Below are 15915 nucleotides of genomic sequence, written 5' to 3'. Positions count from 1 at the left end.
GGAAAGCTTGTATTTGTGCATTGACTGAGACTGGAAGTCAAGTGAAAGGGGCAGAAACTGAGTATACGAAGTTCATTTCTTTCTTCTGCTGAAGTTACTTCACTGAACAAGAAAAGAGACAATGCTGGTTTAAGGTTTCGTTCTAGTTATACAATAACAATGCATTGATTGGGAGTACAATAGCATTAGGGTGAAAATACAAACCATGACAGTGACAAGCACAATGCTTGCTTGTTACCTAGAGTATAACTTCACTGGAGTTGATGTCTGTGGTTTGTGGGAACTTCTATCTTAATGAATTTTATATTGACACCTACTACACCACAATAATGGTAATGGAACTGCTAGGTTTACAGGAAAAGCTCTCAGCTCTGTGGGCTACATTTTAGCCATGTGTTTTCACCATTTTCTGCATAAAGTGAGTGCCCCAGAAGCCGAATGTTGTTAACCAGAGAGACCACAGAAACCAGCAGCAGAGCACCTGTGAGTCCAGGGGTGTGAGGTGTTGGACTCTGGGAGGGTGGGCCGTGGGTCCAGGGGTGTGAGTTGTTGGACTCTGGGAGGGTGGGCCGTGGCCCAGACTTGGCATGATGTGGGGGCGGGATCTGACATGGCCCCAGGGAGGGACCTGACACACAGATGAGGCCCTTCTAACAGGGAGCGATGCCAAAAACCTGTCCACCACTTGGTACTTGGGTGGGCTTCTCACAGCATTCTCCTGCAGGTCCTGAAGGCAGTGAGTTCCCACCTGTGGGAGCTTCCTCTCCTGAGCTGTGGGCACACCATGTGGCCTAGACATTCTGGGACTTTTCCACACCTTCATACAGAAACCCATTCTCAGATCGTGCTATTTATTGTGGACCAACTGAAATAAATGCTTGGGGTGTCCCCCCTTCCCTTAATTCCCTCAGGGCAGTTTTTTTTTCTCTGCTAGGTAGAAGGTGGAGACACCACATATAAAAAAACTGCAGCTTGAGCATCAACATGCCATTAGCTTTCCAAGATGGTGAAACCTAAGTTTACTCTACACTTCCATTCAGCATACACAGTTATGCTATCACTAAATAGACTATTTCTTCTGAACACTGTGATGTGATGACCACAAATCCATACTGTGATGACCAGGAGCTGGGATCCCAAGCCCCGGTAGCCCTATGTGTAAATCAAGAGAGAGTGAGTCGGGAGGGTCTCTTAGGCTGATGAATAGACACTGGCCACATTGCTGACCAGGCCAGGGCTCTCTTGTCCCTTGTTCTCTCCTGTATATCAGCACTTATGTACCCCTGGTATGGACCGGCCCAGGAGCCCGTGAGATGCTGGAAGACGTGCCCAGGCTGGTGACTGCCATGCATGGTGGTGAGAAGAGCAGGCTCCTGAGGCACATGTGAGATCCCTGCTTGAGTCAAGACTCAGTGGTGCGGCAAAGTGCATGCCAGCGCTTCACCAGTTCCTTCGGCTTGCTGAGCATCTCATCCCAGTGCTCTAGCTCTTTGCCACGGGCGTACATGTAGGGGCCCACCACCACTCGGCCCAGCTGGTGGGTCTCTGCAGGGGAGGAAAAGCACTGTTAGTCTCTGGAGCACAGAAGCCATATTATCTCAGGCATCCCCAACCCCCCAACCCTTTCTCCTTCTCTCTCTAATTTATTCTTACCCTCCAAGGGAGTAGCCAGTCCCTCTCTATTTAAGCACAGAGCTAACAGCCTCCAAAGAGGTCCTGACTTTGCTCTGGAGCTGGAGATGGCAGGGAAGGAAGCCCAGGTGGAGAGCCTGCCATTTGGGGGAACTCATTCTGTCCCTCACCCTCCTGGTGGGCTGTCTTAAGCCTGTCTCATGTCAAAGAGCTGATGGAAGAAGGGGCCCCTCCAGAAAGAAGCCCTCTTCCATCAGCCCACCTATACATTCATGGGGAACATTCAACAGAAATTTCACCCACCAACTGTCGCAATAGAGACTAGCCATCTCTGCTTCCCAAGACAGTGACAGTGGACATTGGGTTATGAGGCAGTGTGGGAGAACTGGCTGGGATAACTCCACTCAGTTATCCACCCTGAACCTCACCCAGGACCCAAAGGCTAGTCTGGAGGCATGAAGCAATGCAGGGGTTACAGTGACACATGGCATCAGGTCACTTGGCCATGCTGCCTCTAACCTCTGGTGATTTGTCCCAGAGGGGGTGGTAGAGGCCACCCTCTTTCTAGGGTGCCACAGAAAGTCACTGGAATAAAGCTAGATGTGAATTCTGGCTCTCGCACTAGCCAGCTCTGTGTTCTTGGGCAGGACTTACTGTCTCCTTCGGTGCTCTGCAGCACTGTCAGGCTGAGGCTGGCAGTGTCCAACTCAGTGGGGTCAGCCTTGAAGCTGAAGGTTTCGCTGTACACGGGGTTGGCAGAGCCCAGCACAGCCGAAGTCTTCTTGCACTTGACAAACTTGTTGTGATTCATCAGGGACACTTTGACAAACACACCTGAGGGGCAGTGCAGACTGGGCTAGGAGAGGCAGGTAGGAGCCCAGCCTCCAGCCAGTAGGTGGTCTGGCTCGGGGGGGGGCACATGCCCACCCAGACATCAGTACCCCATTACTCACAGCCTCTGCAGCCAAGGGCGTTATAAGAGGAAACATGGTTGATTAGTGTACTGCCTTAGGGCTGAGGAAACACTCAGCTCCCATCCTCTTCCTTCCTCTCTGCCTCCTGAACCACCTACGGCTTGGCTAGCCCTTGTTTACCAGAGCCTGGTACCACACACCCATCCCTCCCCATTAGGGCAGTGGTGGCGGACGGAAGCACTGACTGTGGGTGCTCAGGCCTTCTGGGATTCCTTAAACACCTTGTCCTTCAGAGGGCAAAGTTTTGGGGGATGGGGCTTAGATGAGTTTTGGATCCACAGCAGAAGGTTGAATGCCAGTTTGCTTATAGTGACTCGGATGTGGAGAAACACAGGTGGCAGACAACCACCACCTTGCTAGAGGTCCACATAGGGGCAAGAAACGTCGGGTGAGCCAGTGTAGAGCCTCTACTCCTCCAGCTCCTGGGTCTGGGAAGTTGGAGGAAGCAGAGCATCACGTGGCCTGCCAACCTTCTTCCAGCAGAGGGTCATGCCTGTGTGCAGTGGAGCCGTCCTGGGGGGGCAAGGACACACCGGACCTCTCCCTGGAGGAACTGGATCCATTCACAGAAGGGAGGGCTGGAGGTGGCAGCACAGTTCAAGGGAAAAGTGAGGGATTGACTTGGTCTCAGGGGCCTTGGAGGTCTTGGTGGTGGTCAAGGGAATGTAGCATTGGATTTGACATCAGGAAGCTCCTTCTCATACCACAATGTCCACAGAGGGCGGGTGCACCTCAGGAGATAGCGTTCTGTGATAGGCAGTAGGCAAGCAGAAACTGGATGGCCAGGGGTGAGGGTCAGACTCTAGCCCTAGGTCCCAAGCTCACAGGGCTGGATCTGCCCTGAAGAGGAAAACTTACTGACAAAACTCCTGTCTTCCTGGAGCTGGAGGCCCTTGGCTCGTAGCACGACCACTGTCAGACGGCTCAGGCAGTCATTGTAGCTGAGGCAGAATTGGAGGTCGCCAAATTCTGAGGGAGGCTGGAAAGGCCAAGGGGAAGGCACGCTGTCATGCTGGCAGGTGCTGGAGGAGCCCTAGTGTCTTCCTCCTTTCTCACAGTGGTCAGGCATGGAGTACTACATGACATACTCACATTCCCTCCTTTAAGCCCACCTGCCATTTTATAGACGGAGAAACTACGGTCTAGAGAGTTGACACTAAGGTACTGAAGATCATACAATAGTGAGGACCAGAGTTGAAGATTCAAACCCAGGTCTGGGGAATGCCAAACTATTCTGAGCCACAGAATAGTCTTTCTTGTGAGCTGGGGGAAGGCAGGTAAATATTTTCCCTGGTGGTCCATTTGGGATGTTGCCTTTTACAGCTGTCTAATCTGGATGGGCATCCAAACATGGATTTTTCAAGTTGCTCCAGGTAATCTGACCTCCAGGGCAAAAGAATCTCAGGTGGCCCCTCCTTGCCCAGGAGTGATCTCACACACCCCTTTTATCTCATGCAGCTCCACCCAGGCCCACCACCCTGAGCAGGGGTGGTGGGCAGTATGCTGAGGGCTAAAGCTGGCCAATAGGTGCTGGGCCACACCTGCTGATTGCCCATGATAGTCTGACATGCAGTTGCATATGTTTGGTAACTTTGGCCTTTACCTCCAGGTTCTCAGCCTCCAGGTCTCTCCAGATAATATGCCGGCAGTCGCCTGCCAGGGTCTCGTTCTTCAGGGGGAACAGCACCTGGCCCAGGAGCTGGTGCTTCCTTTGCCTGTCCACATGGTACACCGAGAACCTCAGCACCCTCTGAGTGATGCTCTTGCCGGACACCTGGGGGAGATGAAGGCTGGGCTGGGGTCAGGAGTGGGGACAAGAGATGGGATAGTGTGGCACATTGTTCTGGACACAGGAGCTTTTGGTGAGGGGTGTCACAACCAAAGACCTGTATATCCCAAACTCAGCCATTTTGGGCACCCTTCATAGCAGCAGGACCAGTACCCCCAGGAGGTAGGAATGTGTGCCAGAGCCTCACCACGCAGAATGTGCTCTGAGGATCGGTACAATCCACCACCCTCTGGACCTTGTCATAAATATGGGTCCTTGGGCCCTTCTCCAGACCCATGAAGTGGAATCTGCTGTTTCACAGGATCTCCCAATGATTTGCCTGCACATAGAACTGTGAGAGGTCTCCCACTGGAGCCCAGGGAACCTGCCCATCTCTGCTATCTGAGTTGGGCACCACAATTCCGTTCTCCCTGAGATTCAGTCTCCTCACCTGTGAAATGGGATAATGGTTCTTATTCACTGGGATAATCACAGTGTCTGACCTATAGCCAATGACCAATTAATATTGATTTTCTTCTCTTCCTGTATTTCTTCCCCTTTCTCTTTAAAGCACAGAGAGGCCAGGATCAAGTTAATAGTGGGTCAGGGTAGGGTAAAGAAAGATAAGTATGAGGGCGTGACACATGGCCATGCTGGTCAGCCAGCCCGTACAACTTGGTCTTGATGTCCTGACAAGAACAGGTTCACCTGTGAATTCTCATAGCCTTGTACCCAGCAGGACAGCTGGCGTCTGGGCCCCATGCCACTCCTCTTCTCGGCTCTCTTCCCCGGAAGAAGGCAAGAACTGGGGCTCTTGCCTCTTCCTGAATGCTGACCACCTCTCCTTACCTTGCCAGCCAGCCTGCTGCTCAGCTCTTAAGAATGTTTGTCCAAGGCCTCTCAGCAGCTCTTGATGGTTAGTTTCCCATAAGAACCTCAGTCACCTGCTGAGGCTCCCAGGCCACTGTGAGCTTGGCTCAGTGTCCCAATAGCTTTTATACCTCCAGACCCTATGCCAACTGGTCCACCGTGCAGCGAATGTACCACCTGCCTAGGATGGCTCTCGGGTCCTGTGCTGGCCTCTGACAGGATAGGTGAGTTCCTGACCTCATTTCAAGGGGCCTGGGGGTTTTACCCTCTGAATTCCTTGTATAACCTTGCCATAAACCCCATAGTGCTCCAGGGCTTTGGGGTTCTTTTTCTATGCCCCATGGACCAGAAACTGGCATTCAGTAGGCACTTCAATAATGTGTTTTCTTTTTCTCTCCTCCAGACATCCTGGACAGGAGGAGCCCAGCCCTCTGCTCTCTTATCCTCCAAGTCTCTCCTTTCCCCATGCCATCAGAGTTCAGGGCTCTTCTAGGCCCTGACTTGAGGCCTGGGGATTCTGGAGGCTGCAGGACCTTGGCTAGCACAGGAGGCTGTGGCTCTCTTGCATAATGCCTACTCTTGCCCAGACCCTGCCTGCTCCAGAGGCTGTACCTGGAAGATAAAGTGCTCATCAAACTGAGGGTTGGCGGTTTTGCGTTTAGTCTTAGACTGGAGGAAGCGCCGCTCATCGGGCAGCAGGTGGAGCTTCACCAGGGGGCTGCAGGTCTCCGAGGGGCCTTGTAGGTGCTGCGCCTTGATCAGGCCCACCAACAGCCGCTCGGCCTCCTGCTGGTATTCCACGGAGAACCACAGTCGCCCCAGGCAGCCCTCAGGGAAGTCGGTCTCACTCTTGTCCTCTGGGAACTTGTACAGCTCTGGGTTGATGGTCCCCACCACGCAGGCATCTCCTGCAATACAGGGGCTGGGAGGTCTGGCAGGCCAGCGGAAGACAGGGGCCTGGGGGACAAGCAAGCTCTGGGCTTCGCTGCCTCTCTCCTGGCCAATCACTTCTTGGCTATGCCTCAACTAGGCCTCTCCTGTGGCTTCTTGCTTCTTCTGACCACATCCACCCCAACTTTCCTCTGCAGTCTAAACACAGTCCCTCTCTCTACTTTAGTTCCTCCAGGAGGCCTTCTCAGCACTAAGGCATTGTACATCCAGGGCTGCTTTTCCCTGGGGCCCCTAGCAGAGGCCACAGTATTTACTCAACTCCCATCTTCTGTGATCAATCCCCGTACCCAGAGGTCAGGGCCTGCTTTGGGGTCACAGAGCCCAGCACCTGGTCTGGCCACTTTTTGTGGTATCTCAGTGATAAAATGTTGCCTCTTTTCTTCCTCTTCAAATGAGAAAGGCCAAGCTAGAAACTTGGTAGTTCCTGGGAAGGTCTCTTGAAAGGCCTTCAGAATAAAGAGGTGAGCAGAAAGCTATGCACCCACTTCCTACCATTCTGCCCTCTGGATCAGCCACCTCCTGATCTTGGAAAAGGATTCAGCACAGGTTCTGTTGTTTACTGCCTTTGTGACCTTGGGCAAGGCATAGTTAACCTTCTGAACCTCAGTTTATAAATTGTAAAATTGGGAGACAGTCCCTCTACCAAAAGAGGCATGGTGAAGTCTAACTCCAGAATGGTACATGAGGCCATATCTGGCCTGGGCTGGGGTGCCGCAGGCACTTGGTAAACTGAAGTACTTGGAAAGACTGAACACTGACCAACTCTGGCATCCCTGGGCCCATCCAAGCTGTGTTCTGGAGCCAGGCTCATGAAAGCAGATTGATCTGCCCTGCCCTGAGTAGACCCTGACCCTTGGGCAGGCCCTGGCAGGCACACTCACCACGGTTGCTGCCAGTGGAATGGGGCTGGAGCTTTGGAGCTAGGCAGGGGTCTGGTGGTGCCTGGGCCCACTCTCTGCTGTGCAGGGGCACCCAGTCTCGGCTTTGGAAGGAAGGGGGCACCACAAATGGCACACCTGGTGGCCTGTCCAGAGGCAAAGAGACAACATACAGGTGGCAAGTGAATGGTGTGGCCTCAGAAAGCTCAGCTCAGAGGTGTCGAGTGCCAGGGGTTGGAGGAAGAAAGAGGAGGAGACAAGAGCACCATTTTCTGGCCCTATACCAGGCCACTGCACTGCCCCCCCGCCCCCCATACTCACATAACCAGAGCCAACACCTCTGTGCGCCCATAGCAATGGCTAATTGAAGAAGAAGCACAGCCTCTGGAGTCAGCCTGCCTGGGTCTGAATGCCTGTTTTCCCACTTACTACTTATGTCCTCTGAGCCTCACTTTCTTCAGCTGGACAATGTGCTTCATAATGCTTGTCTCATGGCTCTGGCGAGGATTCTAGGGTTTCTATGTGATAACTTCCAGCCTGGTGACAGCACAGAGTCTGCACTTCATAAACAAACCTTTCCTTCCCGCCCCACATCAAGGGAAATGCCACAGGGAGGGCCCTAAGCAAGGCCAGGAGCTCGCTGGGCCCCACATCCTGCCTCACCTGCTTGTCTGAGTCCCAGCATGCAGCCGGCAGAGCTTGTCCTCCTGTAGGCTGGAGGCAGCTGTTGTCCCCGGCAGCTCCTCATAGGTGAACTTGGCACAAAGCCTCTTCCAGAGACAGCAGCTCACCCAAATCAACAGCAGCAGCAGTAGCAGCCCCCCAAGAGTGCCCCCGATCACCAGGGCCACCTGCTCTGGGAGCGGAGACCACCAGGACTGTGATGCCTGGGAAAAGTCACTCTCCTTCACACAAGTGGCCAGCTGGGGGCAGAATTTGGGCAGCAACCCCCCTCCCTGAGTTGGACCCCAGGAGCGACACAGAAGCAGACTTCTTGGGTCTGCTGGAGAGGAGGCTGCTGGCTGGGCTCTGCTGGGTATCATCTGAAAAGCCATTTCCCTTGGGATCCTATTGCCTTGGACAGCACCCTCTGGTTTCCCTTGGGAAGAAGCTGGCCCTGCACTTGGGATTCTGGCTGAAATGAGCCATTTCCTTGCGCTTCTGAGTAGAAATTAAACCTTCTCTTATCGGAACCTCCATTTTCCCTGGGCTCCTCTTCAGGCTTGTGAGTGAGCTAGGTGTGGGCACTACACACTTCGGGAAAGCACAGGAAGGGATGATGCCCTGGGTGGCATTCAGAATCCTATTCTTTGGAATCGTGGAACCTGCTGACAGGCTGGACTCATTTTTGAATTCTGCAACTTTCTCTAAAACCCAGGCCTTTCCTCAACCCTCTACTAAGGTGAGCCACTTAGGGGAGTCGGTGGGAGGCGCTGTGGACAAGGATAGGGGCGGCAGGTGTGAGCAACAGACACACAGACCCTTTGCTGCTGGCACCTAACCCCCACATTTGCGGAAAGCTGGGAGGCTCTACCCAGCGCCCGCTGAGTGCTCAGAGGCTGGGTACCAGGCATCTGCCCGCTGCCAAATCTGGGCAAAGAAAGGGCCTCCTTGGGTCATGTGCGGGGTTGGGGCTTCTGGGCTCTGGACCTGGTGGGGTGATGACATGGCGAGACCCCACATCTCCTGATCCGTAAGCGTCTGCGAGGAGCTGGCTTTCCTCTCCATTCCACTCAGCGCGTCCCTCTAGGAGCCGGGAGCTGCCAGTGCCCGGGCTACGCCCCAGCGGATGCCGGCGGAGCTCAGGATAGTAGCCAAGAGGCTGGGCGCAGTGCTGGAGCGAAGGTGGGGAGGCGAGGGCACTTACCGGCCATAGGGCTGCTCCGGCTGGCCGTCGGGGCGCGGCCGGGGGCTCAGTCTCCCGCGTCTCCGCGCCTTCCACCGCTGCCTTAGGGCTGAGTATTAAAGCGCGGCGCGGGGCCGAAGGCAGGCGCGGGGGCGCCTATCCTTCGTCGCACTCTGGCCCTAAGGCTGTGGACAGCGGAAGAACAGATCCAGCGCCGGGAGGGCACAGCTCCTCCCCGCCCTGGTTCCGGCCTTAGCCCAGGAGGGACGCGGAGCAGAGCGGGCGCTCCCGGAAACCACAGGGCTCCGAGCGGGGCGGGCGCCTTGGACTCCCTGCGGCTGCGGGAGGGGCGGGGTGCGGTGCTATGGCCACCCCTTTCAGGAGGGCAGAACCGGAGCGTTCTCCGCCCGCGTCTGATAGAGGGCTACCTGGGCACGCACCCATCTAAGGATGCGCCTCACCTGCTGAAGCTCCTCTGCGGGTGAAGCTGCGGGCTCCAGGACCGGCTGTGACCCCTGCTCCAGGGAGCCTCCCAAATCCCAGGGCGTAGTCCCCTACCCTATCCCGGGCCCCATGAAGCCTGCCCGTCAGCCTCGCGGGCCATATGGCTCTTAAGTGTTTTCTTTCGCCACCTTAGTAGGCAAAATAATGAGGCGGGCAGAGTGCAGATTCTCCAGCCCCACCATCTAGATTCTAAAGCAGCTCTCCACGCTCCTGCTGTGTGCTACTTGGGACAATTTACTTCAGTACTCTAGGCTCACTTTTTTCAATTGGACTAGTAAAGGTCTTACAGCATCCATGGACTAATAAGACTACGCCCTCTAAGGTTACTATATGTGTAACCCGAGGGCAACTGAGTCCGGGGCTCCGGCTGCCTGCGCTGCTCAGCAAACAGACTCATGCAGGAGTTGGGATATTTAGAATAAGCGTTTATTTTCAGAGTACCGGTGATCTGAGAAGGCAGCAGGTTAACACCTTCAGAGCTGCCTTACTTTCTCAGTCTAGCTTAGGGTATTTAAGGAGAAATCTGGGCGTTATTCCAGAGGCTTCATGATGGTTCCAGGGGTCTGTTATGCTTCACTAAGCCTTCCCTCTGGCAATGTAGTCCCACAGGGGTATTAGCAACCCAGAACAAAGATGAGAGTAGTCTGGACAGAATGCTAGACCATAAAGATTATGATCAGTAAGCATAAGGGCATTAATCATGAGTTCCGGGGCAACTTTCTATGGCAGGAAATGTTACAAGCTCTGGGTCAAGCTGCAGGGGACAATCTATTGTTAAGCTTTAGGGTAAGGATAGGTGAGGCCATGGATGCTGTAAGACCTTTACTATGAGGGTCTCGACTGGGCCCTTCTTCAGATGTAAGGAACACTTAAGACAGTGGCTGGCCTGCCAACCCTATTATAGTGAGTGTTAGACCAAGGGTGGCATCGCCTGGATCTCCTCTGAACCCGCAGCCCCTATTATTATCGTGATTCTTATCAGACCGCAGGGGCTGTGCCCATCGAGGCTGGTGGAGGCCGCCTTGAAGTAGCGGCTCAGGCAAGGGCCCTTCTGGTCCTCTGCCAGCTCTCACAAGTCATGCGCCCTATCAGGGTATGTGCATCCTCGTGGTGCCTGGACAGCGTCCCTGTGAAGGACTCTGTTGAGATCATCTGAAATCTCAAGGCATCTGTAAGTGGGGATGAAAGGAATACGTGATGGGGGGGAGGGTTGATCTTGTTTTACAGCCTTGAAGGTTGTGTCCAAAGATCCAGCTTGCACACTCCTACCGTGTGGTGCCTGTGCTTGTCATTGGATGGAGGAGGTGGGGTGGACAAGAGGGAGAGTAGGCCAGGCTGTCAATGTGTGTGAAGCTCCACCTTGCCTGAACGTGTGGCAGGGTGGGTGGTGAACTGGGGTCCCCTTCATACAGTGGTGGGGTCTGGGAGCCTTTGGGTGCCAGGGTGCAGAGCAAGCATGACCACTCTCTTTCTGGGGTCTGGATGGGTATGAAGTGGTGAGAAGGCGGGATCTGCTCCTCTTTACCTTGCAGCTATCCCAGAGGAGTGGAGCCTCTCCCATTGCTCCATTCCCGCACCATGCTAGGATCCCCACACCCAGAGCAGCCAGGTACAGCTCATGTCTTGTGGACAGGATATTTCCTTCACCCACCCTTTTGCCTACAAAGCTTCTCTCAGAGGACCCAGTCGTGTCAGCTGGAGTGTCTAGAGAACTAGGGTCCCTCACCTCTGTTTCCACTGGGCTGGTGATGTGGGTAGTATCCCAGGAAATGGGGCCTGAGCCCTCCGTAAAACTTCCCCATCTTTCCCCTCACGTCTGGGTTGGATGTCTGTATTGGTTTCCTGTTGCTGCTATAACAAATTACCACAAATTCTATGGTTAAAAATACAAATTTATTATCTTTCTTTTCTGGAGGGAAGAACACTGAAAGGGGTGTGCAGGCCTGCATTCCTTCTGGTGATTGGGGGAGAATACATTCTGTAGCCTTTCCCACCTTCTAGGGTCTTTCTGCATACATCTTCAAAGCCAGCAGCAGCATTGTCTAATCTCTCTGACTCCCTGTCATCTTCACATTAACTTTTTTTGCCACCCTCTTATAAAGACTTTTGTGATTATATGGGGCCCACTCAGATAGTCTCCCCATCTCAAGATCCTTAACTTAATCATATCTGCAAAGTCCTTTTGCCATGTAAGGTAGCCTAATCCCAGGTTCCAGAAATTAGGACATAGACAGATGTCTTTGGAGCCATTATTGTGCTGACTACAGTGTCCATACAACCCTCTGGGAGGGTGACTTTACATTCTCCCTCCTCTTGCTTCCTGGAGCTCTCAGTGAACTTCAAAGCTGAGACTAGGCAGCTAACATGTAACCCTTCAGCTATCATGACTATTCCCCCCAACGCCCAGCTGCCCCGCCTGGGCCTGAGCTGTACCTGGTTGTTCTGGGTGTGGGGTGGGAAAGTGGGTGCTCCTCACTCTCTCCAGTAGACTAGGACCTTCAGAAAGGCAGAGGCCATGTCTTATTCAGCTCGGCATCCCCAATATCTGCTTCTGGGGCCAAAGCTGTGCTGAATAGTGGATAAAGGGCTTATGTCCTTAGGATGAACTGCCCCCTGACTTCTGCCCCACTGTCCATACATCATACACATTCTGAGCCCAAGCTTTGGGGCCAGACAGGAACTCTTCAGCCTGGCTCTGAAGATCAGCTGTAGGGTTTTGTACTCACATTGCTAGCTCTGTCTGCAAGCACCTTACACATCCAGCCAGCCCGCTGAGTTTTGAGTCTTTCTTCCTCTATTGGAAGATGAGAGCAGGTGGCAAGAAGGAATTCACCTTTCTTGCTCCTCCTTATGCTCTGGACATCATGATGCAGGCTCATTGTACATGATCCCATCAATCCCTGCCTCATATCAGCCCTGTAGGATCTGAACCATCATCTCAGATGAAGAAACCGAATCAAAAAAGGTTCCATGGCCCACCCAGTAAGTGGTAGAGCTGGACATGACGCTCGGCCCCCCTCATTCTTTCTTTTCCACTGAGAGACCAGCTGAAGGACCTGCACAAGGCCCCAGGAGACCATTTCTTAGGTAGATGACCATGAACTAAACCAAGAGCCACAGGCACTGTGGTCAGTATTCCCTCCTTCCACTGTCCAATGGGAGCCCGGAGACCAGGCTGGCCTGGAGCCAACTCTCATATCAGAATGGCTCCCTGGTCTGGTGCAGCCCTGGCCTTGCTTCCTGTTTTCAGATCTTACTGCTTACTGGAGACGGCAGCTAATATTTCTTTTCCATGGCCAAAAGGAAGTCACATTTCCATTGGCAAAAGCATTTCCAAATAGCATTTCAGGAAGTTCAAGCATTTAAAGGCCTGTAAATGCCTGCAGACGATAAATAATTCAGTGCAATGGATGATTCATAAGAAAGGCCACTTTCAATTAACCTTAAGAATCAGCCCCATCTGAGGAAGTGTCATCTCTCATCATTCAGGAACAGAGGCCAGAGCATGATAAAGGCCACACTGAGAAACATGTGGAAGACTGCATTTCTCACATTTATGTAAATCTCACCTGGCTACCCCAGGTCCCTCTTTGTGAGGTGGGGAAGGGTTCTCCCACCACCAGCATCATCTCTTTCCTCTGGTTTCAGTAGGGTGGACTCAGGATTAATTTCTTGTAGCCCCTTCTTTTCAGGAGCTTGGGGGGAAGTATCTGTCCTTGTCAGAAGCTCCCTCCTTGTCCCCTACTCCACCAGTCTGGCTCCAAATGTGTCTCATCCCATGGACATCCACTGAGAGTCCTGGCATGGAGCCCAGAGCTCAGGGCTCACTTCTGCCTACCAGGAGTGTTCTCTGCCTCCTTGCCCAGTTCTCCCTCCTCCCTGCCCTTGCCTGCAGCTTTTTCCTTCAAGTGGCAACAGCATTCTGCTTTTTCTTTCTTAGGAATTACTTTCTCACCTCCTTGTCTGCATAAGCCATTTTCTTCCATTTCTCCACACTACCAGCTCACCTCTGTTCTGGGGCTTTGCACACAGTTCAGGGATGAGCTGTGACCTAATCAGAATCAACCCTGGAATTATTGTGGGATCTACAGGGGAAGAGACACTCCCTTTTTTGTGGGAGTTGTTGAGCTGAAGGAGCCAAGTCTGGGGTAGCTGGCAGTGCCCATGTGGAGGAGTGTGTGTGAGATGAAGCCAGTACAGGGGTACAGAGCAGAACAGAAGGCCCGATGATGCTATCTGACCCTTGATCCTGCTGTGCTGGCAGCCATCTATTCCCAGATGATTTAATAAATTACTCTTTTTTTCCTAACCAGTATGTGTTTATTTTTGACACATTCATCTAAGAGTCTTAATTAAAGCAGGGGTGGGGCAAGATCTGTGAGATTCTCGTTCTCATTTTACTCAGGTGGAAGATGAGAGATACTGAGATGATGAGTTTCCTAAGTCCTCTCAGCTAGAAAGTGGCTGGCTAGGTTTGACATCAGCTTTTGTAGCTTCTGGTCTCTTGACTATCCAGGCTGATCCTCAGACAGAGCAGAAGTCAAGGACTGAGGCAAGGCTTGTGCTTTCTGAACTATCACCTCTGGCCATGCAGTAGTTGCAAGGAAGGTTGGCTGCTCAGGGTTGGAGTCGTATCAACCAGAGCCCTTGTGGCAAACAGCAGTTAATTTACTACTTAGCCCCCATGGGTGAATGTGAATGATCTGAGACATTAATGGCACTCTTACCTCTCTTTCTTAGATTCTGACATGACCAGCTTTCTTTGCAGCTAGGGGTGGTTATATGAAGTGCTTTAGCCAATGAGACACAGGAGGACATCTTCCAGGGGGCTGCTGGGAAATACTTTTTTTTTTTTTTAAGTATCAAGATATTCAATTGATGTTTTGGCTAAAACACTAAGAAGTTAGCTATCAAATTCCAAAGAGTGTTGCTAGACCATGATGCAGATTTTTAAAGGTGCCTGAGAACCAGCTGGACAACTGGCTCATAGTGGGAGAGGCTGAGAGATTAGAGGAGAGAGAGAATTTGTTATATTCCTTTGGTGAGGGCTGGGGCTGGATTGGGGATCCTCTCCAAGGGGGACGGGTGGAGTAGCTACCCCCAGGGAGTGTTGGCTTCAACGAGACCACTCTGAGAGCTTGCTTTATGTCCCCCAGAGTTTGGAAGAAAATGGACTGGTGGTTGACGCACATAGGCAATTGTGGCTTCTGGCTTGAGATGGTGTATAGAGAGTAAGAGACAAGAGCAGGCTGCTGCTGTGTTGGGAAGTAGCTGCACTTCCTCTAATGGTGGGTTAAAGGCATATGGACCTTGAGTACTAGATGTGCCACTTGTGGTGGGAGTATGGGCCTGAATGTGATGGGGAATTGCCACTGGCCTGATCCTGTGGGTTTGTCAGAATGTAGAATGTGTGCATATTTCCCATGACCAGATGTGGGCCACATGAATGAAAGAGCTGGTATTGATCACCTCAGATTTTGACCCAAAGGCCTGCCAGAGAGCTGATGGGACTGTAGCAGAAGGTAGTAGGAGGTGAACTTTCTAGGAGTTGAGGAGAGAGCAAGTGGCTTCTGATTCATTTGCTGGGGTCAAGGAAATTACAGCTCTGAAGCTGGGGATGGAGGGATGGGAGTGGAAAAGAGACGGTCTTTATAAGAAACTTTTCAAAATGCCCATCAGCGTGTTAAATCTCTTCCAGATGCAGAGAGCATAAGGCCATCTATGAGACCATGAAGAAAAAGCTTTCCATAACCTCTTCCTTTCCCTTCCTTACGCTGTGACCTCAGAAGTTTTCAGTAGGCAAGGTGAGAGAGGAGAGAAGATGCTGACCATGTTACTCTCTCAGAGAACAGAGGGTTGTCTGAGGCAGGCCCCAGCTATGGGAGTCAGGAAGATTTAACTCTAACTCAGGTTTTCAGATTTGATTATCACTTGGACTGGTGATTGAATAGAGACTGAGAGCAATGGACAGAAGAGAAGTAATCTCTGTTGAATGTAGCTCCATTCCAGGTGTGGCCTCCATAGGGAGCTCAGGGCTCTCTAATATCCTCCTTCTTTATCCCAAATAGATCACGGACAAGACATTCCTATTGGGCTTTAGTGCTCAAGGCTGAACTTTTACTATAACAAGCAAATCAGTTGATAGGGCTGAGCCTGTGGGGAAGATCATTCTTTGACTATCTTCTATGGCAGATTAAATTGTTGGTCCCAAGTAATTTCTTCCAGAAATATTGGTGTTGTACTTCCCATATTTGCAAGATGGTTGGGAAACATACTTTTCTACCAGCTAGCTTTGAGCTTGGCCATGTGACTTACTTGTGCCAATAGGATGTTAACAGAGATGATGCACATAGAGGCTAGAAATGCCCTGCTCCCTTGTGTTTCTGCCACCATGGTAAGAAGAACATGCTCCAGGTAGCTGCTGGTTCCAGGCTAATGAGAGATCTGTGGAGCAGATCCAAACCCAACCAGGAGCTTGGAATCAATCAGGCT

The 15915-nt window shown here is 52.2% G+C and overlaps 1 protein-coding gene across 1 annotated transcript; it reads right to left on the bottom strand.

Annotated features, from left to right (window-relative positions):
* Window positions 1-1402: 1402 nt before the first annotated feature.
* Window positions 1403-8128, bottom strand: SYT15 (synaptotagmin 15). Its single transcript, XM_015592172.1, has 7 exons — window positions 7737-8128; window positions 7077-7219; window positions 5857-6152; window positions 4210-4380; window positions 3465-3585; window positions 2287-2466; window positions 1403-1545 (listed from the first exon to the last, which is right to left on the bottom strand). The coding sequence occupies exons 1-7, from the start codon at window positions 8126-8128 to the stop codon at window positions 1403-1405; spliced, it is 1446 nt and encodes a 481-aa protein (XP_015447658.1).
* Between the last annotated feature and the right edge of the window lie 7787 nt (window positions 8129-15915).

This window comes from Pteropus alecto, unplaced genomic scaffold (assembly GCF_000325575.1).
Source record: "Pteropus alecto unplaced genomic scaffold, ASM32557v1 scaffold155, whole genome shotgun sequence".
Classification (NCBI taxonomy): Eukaryota; Metazoa; Chordata; class Mammalia; order Chiroptera; family Pteropodidae; genus Pteropus; species Pteropus alecto.
The sequence above is the reverse complement of the archived record's forward strand: the minus strand, read 5'-3'. Positions and strand labels throughout refer to the sequence as shown.